At 39.0% G+C, this 27,619-nt stretch overlaps 1 protein-coding gene across 2 annotated transcripts in view; it reads right to left on the reverse strand.

Annotated features, from left to right (window-relative positions):
* The window catches only part of lipc.L (lipase, hepatic type L homeolog), a 74,348-nt gene that overhangs the window by 16,471 nt on the left and 30,258 nt on the right, over positions 1-27,619 (reverse strand). For both annotated transcript variants that reach the window (XM_041586761.1, XM_041586760.1), the window contains exons 3-6: positions 10,554-10,744; positions 10,100-10,279; positions 3,720-3,837; positions 2,307-2,531 (exon numbers count right to left, since the gene is read on the reverse strand). In XM_041586761.1, the coding sequence (XP_041442695.1) occupies positions 2,307-2,531; positions 3,720-3,837; positions 10,100-10,279; positions 10,554-10,744 (714 nt within the window). The remainder of the gene's footprint in view (positions 1-2,306; positions 2,532-3,719; positions 3,838-10,099; positions 10,280-10,553; positions 10,745-27,619) is intronic.

Genomic DNA, 27,619 nt, shown 5'->3' on the forward strand with positions numbered 1-27,619 from the left:
ATCACCCATTTATTAAGACAGAACCCACGAAATGCCTTTGGCTATCTAATGATTAGAGAAGTGTAGTTTAACACCAGCTTGTGGCTGCAAGATGAACCCTGGCAGCAGCTGAAGTGGAAGGTTTGGGCAGGATCCAGTGCACACTGAGGGTAATGGATAATAACATGACATACCTACCACTGAATAATGTGTGATCAGTTATTTCTAGCACATTATTAAACAAAAGTACTGGATACCAGAGTGTGTGAACCTCTAGGTTTCTTAGTTGAATTAAAGGAGAAATTAGAGTCAGGAGCTTCAATGAGATTATACTCAAGTGTGTGTGTTTGGGAGGGCCTGTTTTATGTAAAGAACATAAATCTGGGCCTTTACTATCCAAGTGTCAGACAGATTGTGTATAAATGCCATTCCATACAACTGTTACCAAAAAAGATTGCACCAAGAGCAAGGTGTGTAATACTCCTGGAGAAGAAGAACAGACGGTGCGCCAAAGCCAAAGGGAACACAACACACGGGAGTCCATGACCCGGAGACAAGATGGTGAGGGATCAACTGCTGTTGGTAATGGCTATTCCACGCTGGTCACGTGGTGTAACACGAAAAATCATCAAGGCACACTTGCAGCCCACCATGTAGAAGGATTCATAAGTCGAGTTTGTAGATTAAAATCCAAATGTATTTAGGTACTTCACTAAAATCATTACACAAAAGACTATTCGTTTGAGCAGATGGGAGCGCACAGCTTTTCGTGACTGTGCTAGTCACTTCCTCAGAAGCCTGAGCGCACTCTGCCGAGATAACATTTATATAGCCACATAAATAAAATCATTTCTTGTCTGTTTCCCGTTCACATTTATACCAATGATTATGTCTGAATATTTAGATTATATTTAAATTAAACTATATTTTAATTATATTTGAATTACGTTTGGACTAACATTGTTATCATTACGTATATATTTATAATTCTGTAATCCAGTGTTTTAAATACTGCTCACTGCCGTAGGATCACAGTTGTTACATATATTATTATGATACGATTTATTGATTATATTTACAATAACAATTCTTACCTTTATTTGTGTTGTGTGACAGCCTTTAGACCAATGATTTTATTTATGTGTCTATATAAATGTTATATAGGCAGAGGGCGCTTAGGCTTCTGAGGAACTGACTAGCACAGTCACGAAACGCGCCAAGTGTGCGCTCCCCTTTCTGCTCAAACAACTAGTCATTTGTGTAATGATTTTGGTGAAGTACCTAAATAAATATGGATTTTATTCTACAAACTTATTTTATTAATCCTGCTACATGGTGGGCTGCAAGTGTGCCTTCATAATTTTTTGGAGAAGAAAAACACCAGGCTAACGTCTAAGAAACTAAAGGCCTCACTTACATGTCAACAATAAGTCAACAATCAAGAGAAAACAGAACAACAATGTTGTGCAGAGCAGGGTTGCAAGGAACAAGCCAATGCTATCCAAAAAGAACATTGGTGATTGGCTACAATTTGCTAAAGACCAAGGGGATAAGTCAGAAAGCTATTGGAAGGCTATTCTGTGGAAGGATACAGACAAAATAGAACTGAAGCTGTTGGCTAAAATTGCTGATGTCCAGGACTGATCAACAGTTCCTGAAAATATTTAGTTGCAGTTATTGCTGCCAGAGGGGGGCACACCACTTACTGAAAGCACAGGTTCAAATACCTTTGCCACACACACACAAATATATAACTCTGTAAATTAAATAAACAAGCTTTATGTTTTGGATCACTTTTTTAACTGGGTTATGATGATCTGGTTTTATGACTAGTTTGAAAACCAGATCACGCTTTTGGTCATATTTATGCAGAAATATTAGGGTTCATAAACTTTCAAGCACCACTGCAGGAAATATAGGACCATTTGATTTAGATTATTAATACCATGTCCCTTGTTCTAGGCCTTAATAGCTCTGTATCAACTAAAATTATTATATTTGAATGTCTAAAGGAAAAGAAAAACATACCATGTCTCAAGTATATTTCAACCATATTGGCCTAAGAAATAGTCATCACGTTCATGCTAATCGGCAATTTATAAAAGTTTCATATTTTGACATTTTGATCAGAACGCTCTAACATTGGAGTTTTGGTTGACTCACATTACTAGAACTGGTGAATAAACCCACGGATACAAATACCATTTTTCTTCTATGTTCAACATTTAGCACATATGTAACATAAAACTAATATACATAACAGTTTTTAAAACTGCCCATGTATTGCATTATAACAGAAGCACAGAATGGCTTTTACCACTTCTCACCATGGAATCCAATGTTTGCAATGAGGTTCTTAATGTGGCATCCAGGTTGAAAATGGCCTCCATTGGGATAAAAATCATAATGGGCAACGGGCTGATTAATACCAACACTTAATCCCATGTGCTGTTGAGTAAATGTGTGAATGGCATCAACAAAGTTAGCGTCATCTGGTGACAGACGGTCTGTAGATGACATTCCTTCAAACAATGGTCCAGCTGGATCAAGTCCTGTAAGACAAATGCAATAAGGATTAAAACAAGTTATCCCAAAACTCCATATTATATTAAAAAAATAGTCTTTATTCAAAAATCATGTTAAAAAGTTAGGTATAAAGACCACATGGTATTCCACCTTACGCGTTTCCTACCCCCTGGTACTTAGTCATAGGCATTAATGATCCCCACCAGATCATGAAGATTTATACCCAAACTGGTCCCACCTTTTTGTTACTAAAACCACTTAACAAAAAGGTGGGGCCAGTTTTGGGTTTAAATCCTACTAAATATATACTTTTCTATAAATGCAATAAGGATACCCACATTATGATAGGATCATCTGTCTGTCTGTCTGTCTGTCTGTCTGTCTATCTATCTACGGTATCTATCTATCACTGTGGATGATTCATCATGTATATATCTATCTGTATTTTTGAGTGTGTGTATTTCTTCCCAACAACTTTAATGCTTTATTAAACTATTTATTAAACTATTATTAACTATTATACTGTATATTTTCCATTAGGGTAAACTATGATATACCTCCTACCTAACATTTCTGTTTGTCTTGCAAATGGTGATATTTAATATGTTACTGTTAAAGACAAACTACTTATGAAGCTGTTCCCCTGGCATTTCCAATGACAGTAGGTTTCCAGTTCAGCTAAATATGATTTATTCCGGAGCAGCCGACACTCTTACTTCTGGCCTTTTTTGCTGAGTGCTACCGTATCGTATATGAATACCCTATTGTAGTGGAAAATGTGAGTGTGAATTTTTTTTAATTACAATGATTGCTTATTTGTATGCTGTGATTCATCTACTTGTCAATTTTTAAATAAAACCAACAGTGCAAAAATAAAGTTAATTTATATCACTTAATCAAGTTCTTATTTATCACTAGCAATACAGTATATATAAACATAACTAGAACAGACAGAATTGCTGAAATGAAATAATAATTAATATTTTATTACAGTCAATGCCCAATTGCCCATAGATATTAACATGAAACCCCTCCTTGGTCATTCTGCGCTGACCATACTGTGAAGTCAAAGTACTTGTTTCTGATCCCTGCACATTACTTTACATTCACTTTTAGTCTACAACATACATGGATTCCACTGTCATGAATCAATGTGTGTGTGTTGAATTTATATTATGTTTTACAAAGATTATAAACAAATATATATATTTTACCTGTAATTCGCCCAATCTTGTTTGAGCCGCTGATGTAACTGCCGGCAAATCCTGAAACATGTGCACCAAGGCTGTACCCAATTAAATGGACGTTACTTCTTGGAAATTGAATAGAGGACTGGAAAACAACATGATTTACATGTTTAATTAATACACAGGGATGGGGATGGCATTAATGCACTGAATCATATAAAACATAGCGAAAAAGGCAAAACAATATGACAAAATACTATGCTAAGATAATAAAAACCAATAACAGGAAGGGAGCATATGATTCTGTGGATGTTCTAAAAATTTTCTGTAAATAATATAGTATTAGTGTAGCCAACATATTCCAGAACATTTATTGATTTTTTGCACTTTATGTCAATGCTCATCTGAAGGGCCTAAATGTGCAGGGCCAAGGAGAGAAGAGCAGCCCATAAAATGTAGTTGGCGTGGACAGCAGAGACCAAGAGAAGTCTAATGCTTCTGCAATTGACAAGGCATCAGTCCCATTAAAATACATAATTTCTATATTTAAAATGAGACTCTTCCTTGTTGTACTATATAATATTACATTTTATATTAAGAAATATATTAAGAAATACAACAGTAACAAGGAATTCCATGCCATTCTTCCATACCTCCATTTTGGGGATCATTTACTAACAAAGGTGCCCATATTATGTAGCGAAGTAACTCACTGAAAGCAATCAGTTGTTGATTTTACTGTAAAAATTACTGCCCAAAGATTTGATTTAATTTGAAATATATCCTGGGAATCTTTACATTTGTATCCGAAAATCTTGTTTATAAATATATGATGAAGGTATGAAGAAGAAGCAGGGCCAGATCCACAGGACCAGAGAAAATTAGTTAAAAAATATATATTTTATTTGTACAAAGTTAAAAAATGTTTATTTGCCTCTCCATCCGCCCTGCGCGTTTCGCACCCACTTGGGGCACTTAGTCATGGGCTATTTAGAGATAATGTCCTTTAATCTCGAGATATTATTATGTGGTGTCATTTTTATTCTGCTTACATTTAAGGGAATTCACTTTATTAACTGGGATTTATAGCCCGTTATAATTGCATCGAGAACACTGACTCCGCAATGCATACATATGCCCCAAAAGGCAGTGAGCTACACTTTTTTTTAGTTTTTCCCGTAAGGACAATTAACATCTTCCTTGTTCTGCAGTTCATTTTACTGTAAATCACAAGAAAGATGCTCTGCTTTATCATATATTTAAATTCAGAGCAGGAATGAAAAACAGAAAATTGTGTTGTTCCATGCAAGAACTGATATTTAGTAGCCAAAAGACATCAACATCATGTTGAAGAAAGAAGCAAAGGTAATTATATAATGTTGATAAATTTTACATATAAATGTGTATTGGCAACAGAATACACAGTGCAATAATTTGCCTAACTGAACATATTTATGCTAATTATATGGCTGGTAAAGTAGAGAATTGCTCCTGTAACAGATAAGTGAATATCAATATTTTTCCCTTCTCATGACAGGGGGCATATGAGTCAGCGAGGACATATTGTAGAAAGTTTATTAGCTTAAGGAGGCTAATGTCCATTATACTGCCCATTTTTCTCGTTACTCTTTACGATACCAGGGTGTCACGAGCTCCGGTGGCGTGTCCTTCCCTGCCAGTGTCGCTCCCAAAATGGCGGCGCCCATGGCCGCCACATGGGTAGCGGCGCTGGCGCGATGACGTCAGTGAACCGACGTCGGCGCAAGGACGCCAATGACGTCACTATTGCGCCAAATTCGAATATAAAAACGCTACCTAGACGCCAGAATGGCGCCCAAGTATAGGAAACATTTCCTGTGTGTATTCTGGGTTCCCTGTGAGCCTCTATTGCTAAATCTTGTTCCTGATTATTATCCTGACCCTTTGCCTGGACTTTGGACTTTGCTGTTATCTGCCTGCCCGTGAACTCTTGCCTGGATTCTGACTACTCCTTTGTTTAACCCTTTGGACACCGCGACCTTGCTCCTTCAAGAGGGCTTCCTCCTCGATCCTGACTACCTCCCTGGAGGGAGCTCCCGGCTCCCTGACACAGGGAAACATTAAATTAGTTTAATTTGTGTGGAAGTAGGATGTGTACCTTGGTGACTGGTGCAGAAAATGATTAGAGGTGTGCATGGAGTGTAGACTCATATAGGCTTATATCCCACAATATAGGATTGCAGAAAGAAAGTAGAGATTTAGGATTTAGCTCACTAACAAATCCTATAAAGAGATTTGACTTTATAATGAACCAAAGTGAACACTAATTGGCATTATTATATGATCCCCTTATATTTATCTATAAATATATAAGGGGATCATATAATAATCTCTCTAATGCTTTATTCACCAGTAGGTGTCCAGCTGACACAAGGTCACCCATTCCGATTAGAAGAAAGAAGTTCCGTCTAAATATTTGGAAGGGTTTTTTACAATGAGAGCTGTGGAAGATGTGGAATTCTCTCCCTGAATCAGTTGTACTGGCTGATACATTAGATAGCTTTAAGAAGGGTTTGGATGGCTTTTTAGCAAGTGAGGGAATACAGGGTTATGGGAGATAGCTCATAGTACAAGTTGATCCAGGGACTAGTACGATTACTAGTCAGGAAGGAATTTTTCCCCCTCTGAGGCAAATTGGAGAGGCTTCAGATGGATCAACTGGCAGATAGGTAGTTAATAAAAAGAAAAAAAGGTTGAACTCGATGGACATGAGTCCTTTTCAACCTTACTTACTATGTTACTATGTATATTCTAATCTGAGAATAAAGGGCCTATTTATGATTACGCAAACCTTTCGTTTTTTATCTGTTATTTTCCATGAACACGCTTTTTAGGTTCTGAATTTTTTATTCATTACACACGCCCATTTGTGGAAAATATGGAGAATTGCTGAGGGTTTTTTGTCCTGAAACCTAGCATTAGTTAGGAAACGCATGTGGGGTTTCCTTTAAGATTGCTTGAGCCGAAATACTGAAGCAACCATAAATGTGTCACAAAATGGTAGATTCAGTTTTGCCGATTAATTCATTTTCGTATTAGTTTTCTTTTACTTGATCTTGATTGAAGAAACAAAATGGAAAAACTTGATTGCAATGATGGCAATGAAAATTGCATTGTTTCATTAATTTTCAATGCGTCTGTTGAAAGTTGACGGGTTAAAAAGATGGGACATAAAATAGCTTGAATGTTAAAAATACAACTCCTACTGACTTCTGTAGAAGCTTGCCAAGGTTTTTGATTAATTTAGGTAAATTCAAGAAAAGCTGCTTGGGTTCATACATACCCGACCTATGTGTGTCTAACTGAGAAAAGGAAGAAAATACTATTATGTGATACTGTTGTTTTTCTGGAGGTCTTGCTGTAAAAGCAACATTCTCTTCTGTTTTTGCCTTTGCAACTGGTTAGTGATGTCATCATCTGCAGACTGCAAACTATTGTGATACTTGGCAGACTGCATAAACTGGCACTGTCTATGAATTTTTCTTTTCTTCTTGACTCATTTTATCCCTGCACTAGCATCTTTTCCTGTTGCCAACCTCAGCCAGTGAAAGCCTAATGTTCCTGCTCCTGGATCCCCCCTTTACTGTGATGTCATGAATACAAGTCAAGAATGAGAGGATAATTGGCTAGAAATCAAGCTTTTTCAAGCTGCCCTTTAATTTGAAACTTTTTTTTAAAATCTCAAAATAAATCTTGTAGACACTTTAATAAGTATGCTGTGAGAAAATGATGAACTTTATGGAAAGATAAATGTATATAAAACCACCTAACGAACACAGAAACACGAATGGAACTGAACCACAGTATATTCTGCATTTACTATTCTTTTAACATAGTCTCAGACATGCCACTTTCATTATCTAAGAATGAGCTGAAACATTATGGCAGTTAAGATTCAGTACCAAATCCATATTCCCATATTCAGTAAGGAAAGGAAAGCGCCAAGATAAAGAGATGAATGCATTTTCCTCTCAGTAAGAGAAATCTAATCTTTGGGAGATCTGCTAGAAAATGTAATAAATAAGACTGTTTGCCTCACCATCATGCATTAATACACCAGTATTGGAATTTCTTTTAGTGATTTATCAAATGCTGTGTGGGTATACAAAAGGACACATTAAAATGTATACAGCAATTTTTTCAGTAAGGAATAGAGAAGAGTAACATGTAAGGCAAGAATTTGTAGACTAAATTGTAAAGAAAAACATATTGTTAAATACAGGTATGGAACTTGGTATCCAGAATACTTGGGACCTGGGGTTTTCCAGATAAGGAATTTGGATCCCCATATCTTAAGTCTACTAAAAATTCCTTTAAATTTGAAATGAAGTCCAATAGGCTGGTTTTGCTTCCAATAAGGTTACCCTTTTGAAATAAAAAATAGTGATACCTTTATTGGCTAACTAATATATATTAGTTAGCCTAATTATATTAGTTAGCCAATAAAGGTATCACCTTTATACCACTTTTGTTATTTTTCATTTCAAAAGGGTTGCCCTGTAACATTTTTACTGGCTAACATGGTACAGCAACTTTACTTCCAACAAGGTGCAATTGTTTCTTAGTTGGGATCAAATACAATTTACTCTATTATTATTACAGAGGAAAAGGAAATAATTTTTAAACATTTCAATTATTTGATTATAACCGGCTCTATGGGAGAAGGCTTTCCTGTAATTCGGAGCTGTCTGGATAACGGATCCGATACCTATTGTAATTGTTACTTAAAACCATAGAAAGTTGGAGGTACAATGTCGACTAGCTTGCCATATGGGTCTTATCCCGCTGGTCAGTTTCAGTGGGAGATTGGGGTGTGCTTAGAACATGAACAGAGTCTGTTTAGTCTGCTGTAAACTGGAAACTGATGAAGAGTAGTTTTGCAGAACTGCTCTGATCGGATGTACATTTTTATACTGCTGAGAAAAGCTGTTTTATTATTTGCTGATCTTTTTTGTAGAAGAAAAACAGCTTTTATTTTTCAGGTTCTGCTTCTGGCTAAAATAAAAGCCATTTTTCCTATAAATGACAGTTGGGTATGCTGAATTGCTCTGCCACATGCAATCATGAACTTTCACTGGAAGTTTCACCACTACAGAGTTCTCAGGAAACTCTTCGAAGCTGAATAACCATAATACAGTTGCTTTTCCCTGTGGGACCCAGCGACATCCCCAGGGATATGGGGTTCTGAGCATCTCCCAAGAGCTACAAATATTGTGTAAAAAAAACTTTTAATATGAATAAAATATATACCTATTCATTTAATTTTATCTGCAGTATCTGCGTAAATTGAAAACCAGCATTTGCTCCTGGTTATTTAATGATCTTGAATAATTGTTTTTATGAGGTACAAATATTTGCTCAATTGGATCAGGTACATGTGCATATGCACAGATTTGCACTCAACATTGCCCTGGGAGTAGATACAGGGAGAAACATTTTGTTCCTGCTTTTCTTTATTCTTTACACATGGTCCCCTTTTAGTAAATGTTTAATCATCTACATTTTAAAATCAATGTACAAATTTGAACACTAGGCACAAAATGTTCAATCAGCCAACTTCGGAGATGATAAAACCACATGAAATATGGACAGGTAGAATACGAATAATTCTGGTGCAAAGTAATTAATAATCAATGGAATTGTTTACTTTTATAAATATGCAGACATTGCATTGCACCAGAATGGCTTATACATCTTAACCCACAGTAACATACTGTGAAATCCATGGCTTATGTTAATGTTGTCCAACTTGTACTGTCCCTGTACTGTTCACACCTCACACCCAGACTGAAAGTGACCACATTGTTCACCTGTACCACCTAATACAAACTTCGGAAAGGGGCACCAAAACTGTGTCACTGTGTGTGCCATACTCTGCCTGCCCTATGCTCCCTGTGTGCCATACTTTGCATGCCATACTCTGTCTGTGTGTGCCATACTATGCCTGCCCTATGCTCCCTGTGTGTGCCATACTCTTTTTTTCCCATGCTCCCTGTGTGTGCCATACTCTACCTGCCCTATGTTCCCTGTGTGTGCCATACTCTATCTGTCCTATGTTACGAGTGATGAGTGATATCCCTGCAGTGAGCACCAAACATTTGGTTTTTTGGTGTGCTACCACCATTAATATGGACATGGTCTTGTGGTAACATGGATGTGGTTTACAAACAGGGAGTGGTTAACATTGGCTTCCATTATCGGCAAGATAATATCTGACCTTCAGTACCACAGAAGTTGGACAGCACTGACTTACATTATACATTCATGTAGGCAATGGGTTTACTGCTCCTTGTATTTGCATCTTATGGTGCAGTGAAAATGTTCAGAAGATTCCCACACATATAAAATATACAGATTTAAGACTTTACCTCCAGCCATTCCAGAAATTCAGCAATTTCTAGACCTATAACACGAGTATTCTGCACGGCAATAGGGTAGTGAACATGGGCAAAGGTCAACCAATCTGCGATGACGACATTAAATTGGCTTTTGTGTAATTTAAACGCTGCAGCCATCTTCCAGATCCAGCTCTCCAGCATCCCATCAACCTAAACAATGGGTATATAAGAACACCACAATATATAAGATGGGATTGTTTCTGGCAACCTACCAAAACACACACCTGGTAATGCATTCACTTTATCTATTTGTTTTTCATCTGTCATTGCATTATTACTTCTATTCCTGAATAGGAGATTAACTGACAATCAGGTCAATGTTTGGTAACATTTTCTCTTCCTTTGCTGTATTAAGAAAATATGATTATGAATTTAGATAAGTTGGGAGACACTGTATTGTAAAGAGAAATATTTAAATACATACCGACCATCCATGGATAATGACTACAAGCGGAAGTGACTCATTAAATGAGCACTTTTCAAGAGTTTCTGGTTGAAATATTTGAATCTGGCATAAGTCTTCATCTCTTCCCTCCTCATAAAACTTAAACTTTGTCTCTGGTGTGTTCTGATGTTTTTTTATTCTTATGGCCAGGGCATGTTCCTCTTCTTTACCTGTAAAACCATCACACATAAAGCATATGTTGACAGTCTAATTTTAATGAGTGAATATGGGATCCCATACCTGTATTATTAGTAAAGAGCATCACATCTATTACATTAAGGCTAATACAGGAAGATTGTTTACTATTAATATTTTCATTAACTATATATTGCTTTTGGTGAATTGAAACCATATTCCACCTTCACAACATCTACTTAATTTTATCTTAAACATAAGCATGAATTAGTTTTAAAGGTTGAGGGACTATTCTTTCTAAAATATAAAATAAATAAAGTTTTTACACAGCTGCATAATCCAGTGCATTCCTACTGAATTTCATTGGATGGCAAGGTTAAAAAATATGGATTATTGATGATTATGCTAATATTCAAACATGTACAACACTTTGAATGCAGACAATTTGCATACATTTTATTGTACATTCACAGACATAAAACAAAGATACAACAGTGTAGATCTATAGTGGTGTGCTATTGCTTAAAGGAGCAAAGTAGGTCTCTATAAAAATATATTGCATGACACAGCTCATACGTAAACCCCTACTTCATGTAAATAAACCATTTTTATAATAATATACTTTTTTAGTAGTATGTGCCATTGGGTAATCCTAAATAGAAAATTGCCATTTAAAAAAATAAGAGCCGCCCCCTGGGATCCTAGGATTCACAGTGCACACAAGAATACCAAACATGTTAGGTCACATGAGCCAATTAACGCAAATGAATACTTGAGCAACAGATAGTTTATATCAAATTAAGTGACATATTAAAGAATCTTACCAAACTGGAATATATATTTAAGTAAATATTGCCCTTTTACATCTCTTGACCTTGAGTGCTCATTTCATGATGGTCTGTGTGCTGCCTCAGAGATCACCTGACCAGAAATACTGCAGCTCTTACTGTAACAGGAAGAAGCAAAAGACAGAACTTTGTCTGTTAATTGGCTCATGTGACCTAACAAGTATAGTTTGTTTGGTATGTTTGTGTGCACCGTGAATCCTACGATCCCAGGGGGTGGCCCATATTTTTTAAAATGACGGTTTTCTATTTAGGATTACCCAATGGCACATACTACTAAAATGTATATTATTATGAAAATGGTTTATTTACATGACGCAGGGTTTTACATATGAACTGTTTTATGCAATATCTTTTTATAGAGACCTACATTGTTTGAGGGGTATAGTTTTCCTTTAATATTCAATATAGGTGATGCTGATTGTTTTTCATGGATAAGTCTGGGATGGGATCCGTTATCCGGAAACCCATTATCCAGAAAGATCTAAATTACAGAAGGGCTGCCTCTCATAGACTCCATTATAATCAAATAAAAATTTTAAAAAGGATTTTCTTCTCTGTAATAATAAAACAGTACCTTGTAATTGATCCAAACTAAGATATAATTAATCCTTATGAGAAGCAAAACCTGCCTATTGGGTTAATTTAATGTTTACATGATTTTCTAGTAGACTTAAAGAAAAGATCCATTATCTGGAAAAAAACCCAGGTCCTGAGCATTCTAGATAACAGGTCCCATACCTGTAATTGTTACTTGAAATTCCTAAACCTGTTTTGCCAACCTGACTGTCCCTTCTCAACCTGTCAGAGTTTTTAATACTAACTGACTACTGCTGTACAAATTTGGCAGCATCCCCCCACATGGAACATGGGGGATCAGATGTGTAATGTAAAAGTATTGGGCAAATACTTTTATGGCAGAATTATAAATGTCATGCAAAGACAATGTTATGCTATTCCTAGTGTTGGTATATCTTTAAGAACAAAAAGTTGAATAGTAAACTGTGATATTCTTCACTGGATTGTTGTTACATTGAGAATTTAAATTGTACATATCCATTTTTTAAAGACATTCTTGTAGGTGGAATATCTTTTTTGTGTGTTTTTCCATATGAAGATTACATACAGCATGATCTGACACAAAGTATGAAATGTAAAACATTTTCTTGCTGGCGGACCAGGCGCTAAAGATCTGCAAAGCTGGTGATAAACAAAGAAATAAGAGTTCACATTGTACACATTTTTTTTCCATTACTGACTTTTATTATATTCTCCAATTTGCTATTCAGAGATGTTGTTATTGTGTCTGCTGCAGTACTCAACTACCTAATTTTCCAGCCACGACGCCATATAAACTTTCAATCCAGTAACAATGTGGTTATTCATAATTAATACATGTTGCTAACTTATCCCCTTTGGCAAACCCAAAGACACTAATGGGGAATGTAATAAAAGTCGGTTATGGAAAAAATATTCGCAATTCGAAAAGTTATGCCTCTGTGCGAACAAATTAGCCTTTGTGCGAATTTAATATAGCTTTTGTGACTTCCGACAGTGGAAGAAGGTTTGCGAATTTTATATTTAGCACCAGTGTGCAGTGAATGCAATAAAACTTCTTACTGAAAAAGTTATGTTTGCAATGCAATAACAACTTAAGGAAGAGTATTACATTGTGAAATGCAATTTTTTATTTTTATTTGTGCAAATTGTTTTGCTCTTTGCGACTTTTATTACATTCCCCTGTATCTGTATTATTATCTGTTATTTATATAGCACCGTCACATTTACACATTGCTTTACATACCATTCCCTGCCTCAGTGATGCTTACAATCTGAGGTTCCTGTCGCAGTTAAATGCAGCCAAAAGTTAATTTGTATATTTTTTGTATATTTCTTGCAGTGTGGGAGGAAACACATGCAGACACAGAAAGAACATACAACTCCTTGCAGATGTTGCCTAAGCCAGAATTAAACTCAGGACCCCAGTGCTGCAAGGCAGACAATGTGTTAAAAAATGCAAGGAAGGGCAGTTAAATACAGTTAAACACACTTATTTAACTTTTTATGCCATGTTTGTTGCCTTCTGACCTTATTCTTCTGAAATGCATGCAATGTAGGATGCCTTCCACAAGAAGATGTTGTCTCCTTATTTGTATCATTGGCCTTAGCGTTCATCATGTACTTAGTGGATGATTTTAGTATACATTTTATTCATTATGTTATACTATAATGATTTTAGTCATACTATATCTTATGATTCTATTACAGGTATGGGATCCATTTTCCGGAAACTCGTTAGCCAAAAAGCTTTGAATTAGGGAATGGCCATCTCTCATAGAATCGATTTTATCCAAATAATCAGAATTTTTGAAAATTATTTCCTTTTTCTCTCTAATAATAAAACAGTACATTGTACTTGATACAAACTAAGATAGAATTAATCCTTATTGCTATGTAACTTAATAAAAGCTGTGCTCCATCTCAACCTGGGTGTCTCTTTTTTCTCTGAAGGGAGACAGCTAGAGACCCTAGTCTCAGCCTCAATAACTATATACACAATCTTATTACATAATCCACAGGAAGAAAAGGCAAGAAAACAATAGGCTTATATGATTATCTCCCAAGGAATTAATCAATCCCTCTGTGTATTAAGGTAAGTCTACATATTTCAGATTTATTTATCTGTGACACTTTCTGTTTTAAAATTCCCCTCTGCCATTAATGTTCATAAATCTTAAATGGAAGTTGATTTCATACATTTATACTAGGTGACTTTGGAAGGTATGTCTAAATAGCTGCACAATAATATCAGGATTCTATCAATCTCAGAGCCACAATTTACTAGTAATAAGACAAGAGTTACAATTTACTAGTAGTAAAGAGTAGGGATGTAGCGAACATCGGAAAAAAAGTTCGCGAACATATTCGCGAACTTGCGCAAAAACGCGAGCGGTTCGCGAACGGTTCGCGAACCCCATAGACTTCAATGGGAAGGCGAACTTTAACATCTAGAAAAGACATTTCTGGCCAGAAAAATGATTTTAAAGTTGTTTAAAGGGTGCAACGACCTGGACAGTGGCATGCCAGAGGGGGATCAAGGGCAAAAATGTATCTGAAAAATCTGCCTGTGTGTGCTTGGAAGAGATAGTGTAGGGGGAGAGCTGTTAGTGATTTCAGGGACAGATGATAGTAAGTTTGCTGGCTAGTAATCTGCTTGATACTGCTCTGTATTGGAGGGACAGAAGTCTGCAGGGATTTGAGGGACATTTTAGCTTAGGTAGCTTTGCTGGCTAGTAATCTACTGTTCTCTTTAAACAACTGCCATACGTTGACCTTGTAGGCATTGTTTGCCCAGTTTTTTGGACGCAGCCACTGAAGCACAGTTGCCATAAAAAATATGCCATATAAATGCTGAAAATAGTAATTTTTCGCCATACGTTGACCTTGTAGACATTGTTTGCCCAGTTTTTTTGGTTGCAGCCACTGAAGCACAGTTGCCAGAAAAAATATGCCATATAAATGCTGAAAATAGTCATTTTTTGCCATACGTTGACCTTGTAGGCATTGTTTGCCCAGTTTTTTTGGTCGCAGCCACTGAAGCACAGTTGCCAGAAAAAATATGCCATATAAATGCTGCAAATAGTCATTTTTTGCCATATACGTTGAGTCAACGTATGGCAAAAAATGACTATTTTCAGCATTTATATGGCATATTTTTTCTGGCCTCTGTGCTTCAGTGGCTGCGGCCAAAAAAACTGGGCAAACAATGCCTACAAGGTCAACGTCGTTGACCTTGTAGGCATTGTTTGCCCAGTTTTTTTGGCCGCAGCCACTGAAGCACAGAGGCCAGAAAAAATATGCCATATAAATGCTGAAAATAGTCATTTTTTTGGTCGCAGCCACTGAAGCACAGTTGCCAGAAAAATTATGCCATATAAATGCTGAAAATATGCATTTTTTTGGTTGCAGCCACTGAAGCACAGAGGCCAGAAAAATTATGCCATATAAATGCTGAAAATATAAATTTTTTTGGTTGCAGCCACTGAAGCACAGAGGCCAGAAAAATTATGCCATATAAATGCTGAAAATATGCATTTTTTTGGTTGCAGCCACTGAAGCACAGAGGCCAGAAAAATTATGCCATATAAATGCAGAAAATATGCATTTTTTTGGACGCAGCCACTGAAGCACAGTTGCCAGAAAAAATATGCCATATAAATGCTGAAAATAGTCATTTTTTGCCATACGTTGACCTTGTAGACATTGTTTGCCCAGTTTTTTGGTTGCAGCCACTGAAGCACAGAGGCCAGAAAAAATTAAACCAGTAGGGTTTGCACCCTAGTTTGTAACGGTGGCGGAGGGAGGAGGAGGACGCTAAAGGACAGCTGTGTGTGGAGTCATGAGGCTTGAAGAGAAGGACAGCTGCATAGAAGTCAGAACAAGTCTTCCGGCGTGCAGTAACCCTCCGAGATCCACCCCTCATTCATTTTAATAAAGGTCAGGTAATCGACACTTTTGTGACCTAGGCGAGTTCTCTTCTCAGTTACAATCCCTCCTGCTGCACTGAAGGTCCTTTCTGAGAGCACACTTGAGGCTGGGCAAGACAAGAGGTTCATGGCAAATTGTGACAGCTCTGGCCACAGATCAAGCCTGCGCACCCAGTAGTCCAGGGGTTCATCGCTCCTCAGAGTGTCGATATCTGCAGTTAATGCCAGGTAGTCCGCTACCTGCCGGTCGAGGCGTTCTTTGAGGGTGGATCCAGAAGGGTTGTGGCGCTGCCTTGGACAGAAAAACATTTGCATGTCTGACGTTACAGACTGGCCAAAGGGCTTTGTCCTTGCAGGTGTGCTCGTGGCAGGATTACTGGCACCTCTGCCCCTGGAATGTTGATGAGTTCCTGAAGTGACATCACCCTTAAAAGCATTGTACAACATGTTTTGCAGGCTGGTTTGTAAATGCCGCATCTTTTCGGACTTGTGGTATGTTGGTAACATTTCTGACACTTTATGCTTGTACCGAGGGTCTAGTAGCGTTGCGACCCAGTACAGGTCCTTCTCCTTAAGCCTCTTGATACGGGGGTCCTTCAACAGGCATGACAGCATGAAAGACCCCATTCTCACAAGGTTGGATGCAGAGCTATCCATCTCCGCTTCCTCATTATCAAGGACTGCATCATCCACGGTCTCCTCCCCCCAGCCACGTACAAGACCAGGGGTCCCCAAAAGGTCACCACTAGCCCCCTGGGAAGCCTGCTCCTGTTGGTCCTCCTCCTCCACAAAGCCACCTTCCTCCTCTGACTCCACTTCTGGCACCTCTCCCTGCGTTGCAGCAGGTGCCTGGGTTCGTTCTGGTGATTCCGACCAGAAATCGTGCGCTTCCAGCTCCTCGTCACGCTGGTCTACAGCCTCATCTGTCACTCGTCGCACGGCACGCTCCAGGAATAAAGCGAAGGGTATTAGGTCGCTGATGGTGCCTTCGGTGCGACTGACCATATTTGTCACCTCTTCAAAAGGTCGCATGAGCCTGCAGGCATCGCGCATAAGCACCCAGTAAGGGGGGAAAAAAATCCCCAGCTGTGCAGATCCAGTCCTACCACCCAGTTCAAAAGGTACTCGTTGACGGCCCTTTGTTGTTGCAGCAGACGTTCCAACATAAGGAGCGTTGAATTCCAGCGAGTCTGGCTGTCAGAAATCAAACGCCTGACTGGCATGTTGTAGCGCTGCTGAATGTCAGCAAGGCGTGCCATGGCTGTGTAGGAACGTCTGAAATGGGCCGACACCTTTCTGGACTGGGTGAGAACGTCCTGGAATCCTGGGTACTTGGAGACAAAACGTTGGACTATTAAATTTAACACATGTGCCATGCAGGGCACATGTGTTAAATTGCCTAGTCTCAACGCTGCCAACAGATTGCTTCCATTGTCACACACCACTTTTCCGATCTGCAGTTGGTGTGGGGTCAGCCACCGATCGGCCTGTGACTGCAGAGATGACAGGAGTACAGATCCCGGTATGGTTTTTGCTTTCCAGGCACGTCATCCCCAAGACAGCGTGACAACGGCGTACCTGGCACGTCGAATAGCCTAGGGGGAGCTGGGGGTGCACAGGTGTGGAGGAGGAGAAGGAGGACCCAGCAGCAGAGTAAGAAGAAGAAGAAGACGAGGTAGAGAGCGATGGAGGAGTAGAGGTGGTGGCAGAACCGCGTGCAATCCGTGGCGGTGACACCAACTCCACTGTTGTTGTTGAGCTACCCATTCCCTGCTTCCCAGCCATTACCAAGTTCACCCAGTGGGCAGTGTAGGTGACATACCTGCCCTGACCATGCTTGGAGGACCATGCGTCAGTAGTCATATGACCTTTGGCCCAACACTAAGTGACAGAGATGCGGTAACTTGGCTCTGCACATGTTGGTACAGGTGTGGTATTCCCTTTTTAGCAAAAAAATTGCGGCTGGGTACCTTCCACTGCGGTGTCCCAATTGCTACAAATTTGCGGAAGGCCTCAGAGTCCACCAGCTGGTATGGTAAAAGCTGGCGGGCAGACAAGCCAGCTGTCAGACGCCGGGCAAGGGGGTGACAGTCAGACATTGGCTTCTTACGCTCAAACATGGCCTTCACAGAAACTTGGCTGGTGGCAGATGACTGGGAATGGGAACAGGTGGTCAAGGTGGAAGGCGGAGTGGAGGGTGGTTCAGACGGGTCAAGGAGAGCAGAGGTAGAGCAGTAAGATGCTGGACCAGAAGGAGTGTGGCTTTTAGTTTGCCTGTTGCCTTTGAGGTGTTGCTCCCAAAGTGCTTTGTGCTTGCCGCTCATGTGCCTTCGCATAGAAGTTGTACCTATGTGGCTGTTGGGCTTACCAAGGCTCAGTTTCTGACTGCACTCATTGCAAATTACAATGCTTTTGTCAGAGGCACACACATTAAAAAAATCCCACACTGCTGACTTTTTGGAAGTGTGCGATCTGGCGGTAACAGTAGAAGTTGGCGGCATTGGCGGCAATGGCGGGTGCGTTGGCCGGCTGAACACAGGTGCCGATACATGTTGTTGCCCTACTGATCCCTGCGGGCTGTCCTCCCTGCTTCTTCTAAGTCTTATTCTCCTACTGCCTCTCTGACTCTCCGTCTCTCCATCTGAACTACCCTCCTCTTGCTCTCTTCTACTAGGCACCCACAAAACATCAATCTCCTCATCATCATTCTCCTCAGATGCATCAATTTCTTCTGACACATCACAGAAGGAAGCAGCAGCGGGGACCTCCTCCTCATCACTCATTATGTCCATCTCTATCGTGTTCTCTGCCAGAATTAAATCTGGTGTAAGGTCCTCATCTCCTTCATCTTCTTCTGGCAATAATGGTTGCGCATTACTCAGTTCAAGAAACTCATGGGAAAATAACTCCTCTGACCCCAGTGAAGAAGGGGCACCGGTGGTGGAGGAAGTGTTACGTGGGGTGGCCATAGCAGTGGAGGATGAGGAGGATGTTGTGGTAAAGTTAGAAACGGTAGAGGATGGGGTGTGCTGTGTAAGCCAGTCAACTACCTCTTCAGCATTTTGGGAGTTCAGGGTCATTGGCTTTTTAAAACTGGGCAATTTGCTAGGGCCACAGGATTGCATAGCAGCACGGCCCCTAGCACGGCCTCTGCGTGGCGGCCTGCCTTTGCCTGGCATTATTTTTAAAAAAACAACAACAACAACAAAAACTCAGTTGGTTTTTCTGGAAACGATAATACACACAGCTAGATGGCGGGTTGAAGAAAACAGTGTGCAAATAATGCCTACAAGGTCAACGTATACACTACTACAGCGGTGGATACGGATTACGTAAAATATATGAATGCTGCTTGAAAAAAAGTAACTCAAGTGGTTTTTCTAGAGACGATAATATTATCAATATTTAGACAAAATGTGAACAAGCTCACACAGCTAGATGGCGGGTTGAAGAAAACAGTGTGCAAATAATGCCTACAAGGTCAACGTATACACTACTACAGCGGTGGATACGGATTACGTAAAATATATGAATGCTGCTTGAAAAAAAGTAACTCAAGTGGTTTTTCTAGAGACGATAATATTATCAATATTTAGACAAAATGTGAACAAGCTCACACAGCTAGATGGCGGGTTGAAGAAAACAGTGTGCAAATAATGCCTACAAGGTCAACGTATACACTACTACAGCGGTGGATACGGATTACGTAAAATATATGAATGCTGCTTGAAAAAAAGTAACTCAAGTGGTTTTTCTAGAGACGATAATATTATCAATATTTAGACAAAATGTGAACAAGCTCACACAGCTAGATGGCGGGTTGAAGAAAACAGTGTGCAAATAATGCCTACAAGGTCAACGTATACACTACTACAGCGGTGGATACGGATTACGTAAAATATATGAATGCTGCTTGAAAAAAAGTAACTCAAGTGGTTTTTCTAGAGACGATAATATTATCAATATTTAGACAAAATGTGAACAAGCTCACACAGCTAGATGGCGGGTTGAAGAAAACAGTGTGCAAATAATGCCTACAAGGTCAACGTATACACTACTACAGCGGTGGATACGGATTACGTAAAATATATGAATGCTGCTTGAAAAAAAGTAACTCAAGTGGTTTTTCTAGAGACGATAATATTATCAATATTTAGACAAAATGTGAACAAGCTCACACAGCTAGATGGCGGGTTGAAGAAAACAGTGTGCAAATAATGCCTACAAGGTCAACGTATACACTACTACAGCGGTGGATACGGATTACGTAAAATATATGAATGCTGCTTGAAAAAAAGTAACTCAAGTGGTTTTTCTAGAGACGATAATATTATCAATATTTAGACAAAATGTGAACAAGCTCACACAGCTAGATGGCGGGTTGAAGAAAACAGTGTGCAAATAATGCCTACAAGGTCAACGTATACACTACTACAGCGGTGGATACGGATTACGTAAAATATATGAATGCTGCTTGAAAAAAAGTAACTCAAGTGGTTTTTCTAGAGACGATAATATTATCAATATTTAGACAAAATGTGAACAAGCTCACACAGCTAGATGGCGGGTTGAAGAAAACAGTGTGCAAATAATGCCTACAAGGTCAACGTATACACTACTACAGCGGTGGATACGGATTACGTAAAATATATGAATGCTGCTTGAAAAAAAGTAACTCAAGTGGTTTTTCTAGAGACGATAATATTATCAATATTTAGACAAAATGTGAACAAGCTCACACAGCTAGATGGCGGGTTGAAGAAAACAGTGTGCAAATAATGCCTACAAGGTCAACGTATACACTACTACAGCGGTGGATACGGATTACGTAAAATATATGAATGCTGCTTGAAAAAAGTCACTCCGGTGTTTTTTCTGGAGACGGTAATATTATGGATATTTAGACAGAATGTGAACAAGGTCACACAGCTAGATGGCGGGTTGAAGAAAACACTGTGCAAATAATGCCTACAAGGTCAACGTATACACTACTACAGCGGTGGATACGGATTACGTAAAATATATGAATGCTGCTTGAAAAAAAGTAACTCAAGTGGTTTTTCTAGAGACGATAATATTATCAATATTTAGACAAAATGTGAACAAGCTCACACAGCTAGATGGCGGGTTGAAGAAAACAGTGTGCAAATAATGCCTACAAGGTCAACGTATACACTACTACAGCGGTGGATACGGATTACGTAAAATATATTATGGCTGCTTGAAAAAAGTCACTCCGGTGTTTTTTCTGGAGACGGTAATATTATGGATATTTAGACAGAATGTGAACAAGGTCACACAGCTAGATGGCGGGTTGAAGAAAACAGTGTGCAAATAATGCCTACAGGGCAAATAATGCCTAAAAGGTCAACTTATACACTACTACAGCGGTAGTAAAATAAAAAAAAGTAAAATAAAAAAAAAATGAATATTAAAAAAAAAAATTAAAGTTGGTGCTGCTGAACTACTAGGAGCAGCAGATTAGCACACCAGTCCCACTCCCCAACACTGCTAGACTAATAGCACTGGGCTCTTATAGTAGTAGTAGTAGTAGTAGTAAAACAACAAAAAAATAAATAAAAGCAGTCCTTACAAGGACTACTGTTATTGCAGCAGTCAGCAGATGAGATCAGAAGCAGGACAGCTGCCCACTGCAGCTACATACAGAGCACTGCAGTAGAAGGTAGATTACTAGCCAGCAAAGCTACCTAAGCTAAAATGTCCCTCAAACCCCTGCAGACTTCTGTCCCTCCAATAACAGAGCAGTATCAAAACGATTACTAGCCAGCAAACTTTCAACTGTCCCTGAAATCACTAACAGGCAGCAGCTCTCTCCCTACACTATCTCTTCAGCACACACAGGCAGAGTGAAAAAACGCTGCAGGGCTTCGGTTTTTATAGGGAAGGGGAGTGGTCCAGGGGAGAGCTTCCTGATTGGCTGCCATGTACCTGCTGGTCTGGGGTGAGAGGGCAAAAAAAAGCGCCAACAATGGCGAACCCAAAATGGCGAACGTCGCGCGACGTTCGCGAACTTCCGGCGAGCGCGAACACCCGATGTTCGCGCGAACAAGTTCACCGGCGAACAGTTCGCGACATCTCTAGTAAAGAGTGTTTAATTGCTAAAAGCAACAAGTGTTCACGTGCATTTATTCTGCTGGTAATTAAGGCGACAGTACTGATATACGGTGATCAGAAGCGTAAGCACTTTGCTATATGCCTATCTGTTTCTTTGAATCTTTAAAAACAAAGCATGGCTTTGGCTAGGTTTGAAAGAGGGGCAGCTTAGCAGTGTATAAACAGTAGGGTTTCTTAGGTGATAAATGGAACCTCCAGCAGTTCCCTGACAAATTCTGTGCTCAGCAGTCTTTCAACAGAACGACTTTGTGTGCCTCTGTGAATGCAATTATGGGCCCCTTTTTTTAGGGCTCCATTTAATGGGATGTCAAATAGGCTTTGCGACTTGATCTGTATTTGGTTTTTCGATACTATGACATAAAAACTGCAGGAAAGCTGGTGTGGCATTAACTAAACAGGCAGATATTTTCCATCACCGTGGAACAGTATTTCATGCTGATAATAAGCTCTCGCTCGGCACATGCAAGCTGGTTTAGACCCAGAACTGTTTTTCATATGAATTAAGTCTGTTCTTCATTTTCAACTCCTTGAAGACATGTCATTTGTGCTTCCAAAATAAAGCCACTTCTATGCTGACCAATAGTCCATGACATTTTCCCATTTGAAAGTCTGACACAATGAAACAATATTTTTCACTCCTTATATTTACAGCTTTGATTATGTAGTTGGGAAGGCTCAAACTACAGTAGATGTTTATGTGCTTCTCACAGCCTGGTGTACCTGTGAGTTCAGGGGTAATGGGAGGTAAAGAAAAAGGTAGCCTGTGTTAGTAAAGTAAGTTAGAAGCCAATGACGCCCTACAGCTGGAAAATAATGTAACTATTTTAAGTACATAAAAGAGGAAAGCAATAAAAGAAAGTTAACTTATGAGTTTCTTGGATGCTTGGGGAGAGAGGATCAGTGTACACTATATATATTTCTTGCAGAATGAACACACATATGTGCTTTGTTACTGGTAGCACATTGCAGCATTTAAAAAGTGTACTAATGTTGTACAGTCCAGTTGAAGCCATTTTACACATCATCAGGTAAAACGAATGGATCCATACATATGAATAACGTATGTGTCTATTTTAGACACTATGATGCCTGTGTTGTAACTCGAAGTTACACAATTTGCTTCAGTCATATATCCAACAGCAGGATCTAGAAGTTTGTCATCAAACATTTATGGAGCATCTTAGACTACAACACTATTTAACATGACTGAATAGACAGATCCTTGCTGGAGAAGGAGCAGGGGTTACCGGTGGATTATAATCTTAGTGGTAGCAAGTAATGCAAATGGCCTGCAAGGTAATGTCCTGTATTAAAATGGAAAAAAGTTTACAAAAAAATACCAAAATAGGTAGTGAGGGCTCACTATTTATTTTCGTATTTTTTGTAACCTTTTTTCCTCTTGATGCAATAAATATTTCTTTCATTTTCAAACTGAGTCTGCAATCCTTCACTTGATTTTTGTAGTTTGGAGACCCACATGGGAAGCCTACTATGGATTAGCACCTCAATATTGTTTTCTAGGGTGTGCACCCCCTAAACTGATATTTTCACCCGTAGTAAAATGGTACAGATTCATAGCAGGAGAGGGTAATTGCCTATTTTTAAAAAGCACTGGTAAGGCTCCATCTAGAATATGCCATGCAGTTTTGGTCTCCAGTGCTCAAATAGGATTTTATTGCATTAGAGAGAGTCAAGAGAACACAACAAACTAAGGTGTTAAAGTAAAGTTAAAGAATGGAAAGTCTTGGTTATTAAAAAAAACTGCCCTTGTTTGGGTTGTTTTAGATGTAGAAGAGATACTTAAAAGAGAACAAAACCCCCTTAAAGTTAAAAGCCTCCATCTGCCACTCTCCACTGGCCCCCTCCCAGCTTTCTCCCCTCATAGCCAGCAACACTGACCTATCTATGTGAAGTAGAGCAGCGGAGCTCATGGGAGCCATATTCGCTAGCTTCTGTATCTTCACATCCTCTTCTGTAATTTACAGAGCTTTCCGGTGAATAACCAGTTGGCACTAATACAGACTGGCTCCAACTTCGCATGTGCCAAAACAGGTCTGGACTGGGAGTCAAAATAGGCCCTGGCATTCCAAGTACTCAGAGGCCCAAATAGTCCTCCACCAGCCCACTATATAGTGACTGTCTATGGGACAGTTTGCCAGAACCCACAGATTGCCAGTCCAGGCCTGCGCCAAAAGTGTCAGTTCACAAAGAAATCCGAAGCTACTGAAGATGGCGCCTCCACTGCACTACTACTGCATAGATAGGTAAATGTTGCTGCCAGGGACACTTTTTCTAGTAGAAGACTATGTGGGGAGGAAGCAGAGAGGGGTGCCAGTGGAGGGTGTCAGATAGGGGTTTCTAATCTATTCAGATTAGAAGAAAAAAGGTTCCACCTAATATGCAGAAAGGGGTTTTTAGTCAGGGCTGTGAAGTTGTGAACTCTCTCCCCTAGGCTGGTGCACTGATAAATACATTAGATAACTTTAAGAAAAGCTTGTATGTTTTTTTAGAAATACAAAGTCACTGAAATTAAGGGGCAGATTTACTAAACTTGAGTGAATAATTCGAATGCAAAAATATTCGAATTTCAAAGTATTTTTTTGGGTACTTCGACCATCGAATTGGTCAAATCGAATGATTCGAACGATTCCAAGTAAAAATCGTTCGACTATTCGACCATTTGATAATCGAAGTACTGTCTCTTTGAAAAAAACTTTGACTTCATACTTCGTCCCTTTAAACCTACCGCAATGCAATGTTAGCCTATGGGGACCTTCCAGAGCACTTCTCTACGAATAAAAATCATTAATCACTTAAAATCGTTAGAATCATTAGTTTCGAACGATTTTTATCCGATCTTTCAATCTAAGCTTTTGCGCTAAAATCCTTCTAATTCGATATTCGAATTCAAAGGATTTTACTTCGAGGATCGAATTCGAAGGTTTTGTAACACTCGAAATTCGACCCTTGACAAATCTGCCCCTAACTGTTAAAACAAAGTTGATCCAGGGACTGGTCTGATCCATCTTGGAGTCAGGAATAAATTGTCTGTCATAGAATATTATTAGAGTAGGAGGGCAGCAGAAAACAATGTGATTTCCATTGGTTGATCTTTCAGAGATGTGCACTAAGCTGTAAGAGAAATAGGAATCAACAGAACTGATGAAAAATATAACACATTTCTCATTCCAATCGTCACTTGTGTACATCATGTGAAAAACTCATTTATCACCTTGGGTAGCTTTTTAAATTGTATTATTTCATTCTAGCATCTGGGACCCTACCCCTTCTGTAATAAATTGCTTTCAGTTTCTAGACTTATTTTTGCCTTTCTGATTTTATCGTCAAGTCATTCTGAAGACAAACTGCAGTCAGAAAGACTTTAAGATCTTCTACTGAGTCATGTTATCAAATTGCCCAAACACATCCCTCCTTGATTGATTGCCCTACAGATTATTAAAAGCTAGAGGACTAGTCATAGTCATATTCAATTTATTTCTCTGTAGCCAAACACCATGCAGCATTCTGAGTGTAAAACCAGTGCTAAAAGAACTGCTTAGAGGAAGAGCAGAGTTGCAATTATGTTTTCTATTGGGTTGGCTCATAGATACATTTGTTTTAACGTAAATAACTGACTAATATTTATCAGTGACTAGATGCATTAGCCAGGTTTAGTAGAAACTTTGCTTACTGTTAGCACAAAAACCAACAAAATAACAATGTGACATAGGGAGAACATAAGTGCTTCTTTCAAATAATACCCATAAATAGTAGCCTGGCTGTAATTGAACCAAGGACTCCAGTATTGTAATGCTGTTACTATGCAATTACTGTAATCTACAGCAATCAGCATAGTAATACAGTTGTCAGCTCGTGGGCATGCTGGGAAATACCATTCATAGTCAGTCTGGGGCTACTGCCTCCTTCTAACCAGGCTGTAGTTTCAGGGTTCCCACAGTGCCCTTTATCAATCGTGGGAGTGCAGTTGTGCCAAAAGAATGGGGTGCACATGCCACTCTCACTGAACTCCAGAAATGACAACTTCAGCACAATTGCGCCAAATTTGCAGTGAAGCAAAGTTTCAACTCCAGAGCCAGGTTTAACTCTCCTTTTTGCCCACAAAATGCTGCATTGTTGGGAAAAACTTGGCAACTGTGTGAAATTGCAGTTTGCTCACTGCATTTGCAGTTGTAAAATGAGCCCTAATATCTTTTACAGAGCAGGCTTATAATGAGCCCTAATATCTTTTACAGAGCAGGCTTATCACTGACATCACTTACTCTTATTTTCTCACTGATCAGTAGAAATACAGAATCTCCCTTGTATACCTAAAGTTGCATTTATAGGGCAGAGACAGAGGGTATAATAATAATCCCGAGAAAGCCCTGTTATTGCTAAATAGCCAATATGATTAAGCAGAAATGGTATTTCTAGTCATAACATACTTTATCCTTCTCATTTTCTCAAATCAGCTCATTAAAGCCGATCACCTCATTTTATAGCAAAGACATCCTAAGAGGCAGTCCAAGTTCTATTAATTAATTCTAAGCACGCTAGGAATTTTATCTTTCTTATATAAAGATATGCTTGGCTGCCTCAAAGGTGTAATCATTATTTTTCAATAATGCCAGAACTACAAATGGAATCATGTCTTTACATTCATTATAGCAGCCACTCTTTCTTCTGTCATCAAATACTGTCGTTACTTTGGTGTGTATTTATATTAGTCCATTTCCACTGATATTCTGAGCATGAAGTGACCCTTTAATTCCTCTAATTATCTTTGCTTTTACCCCGCTAAGCAACATTTGAAGCTTTTTAAACCAGCCTTTTGTTGCATTGTAACTGTGTTTTCTATAAATATCGTTAATTGGATTTTCGAACCTAATCTGACCTTCTCATTAGAACACGACTGTGCTAACCCAGGTAGGCTTCTGTGTTTAGAAAGAGAATAATGTGAATGGCACGAGTGAAGCTACTTTACACTATAGCGGAACAGATTGCCCAGAGCCGATTTATTTGCAGGGTAGAAACAGTAGCACTGGTCTAGAGCAAAAGCGATTGTTTGCGAGTGAAATCTTTGACATTGACTGGGCCTCATGCTTACCAACTGAATAGTGATTTTCATAAGGGATGCTGAACACTATTATTAATATCTTACAAGCGACACTTCACTTTCATATCTGTCCCTGCCTTGGTAAAGCTTGCATTCAATTTTTTTTTCTGTATTGGGTTGGTACCCACTGAATTATCCATAAAGAATTCTTGTTTTGAGAAGAAAAGCCATGATTTCTTGAGCATGCTCTTGCATAGGGAGTTATAATGGGCACAGGTCCTCTGTTTAATCTAAAACACCAATGACTTCAATCCAGACTCCTAGCATGACATTGCTTTGGGTTATAGTGATGTCACTTCCAGGAAGTGGTCTATATGCTAGCAAAAC

The sequence above is a fragment of the Xenopus laevis genome, chromosome 3L (genome assembly GCF_017654675.1).
Source record: "Xenopus laevis strain J_2021 chromosome 3L, Xenopus_laevis_v10.1, whole genome shotgun sequence".
NCBI classification, from domain to species: Eukaryota; Metazoa; Chordata; class Amphibia; order Anura; family Pipidae; genus Xenopus; species Xenopus laevis.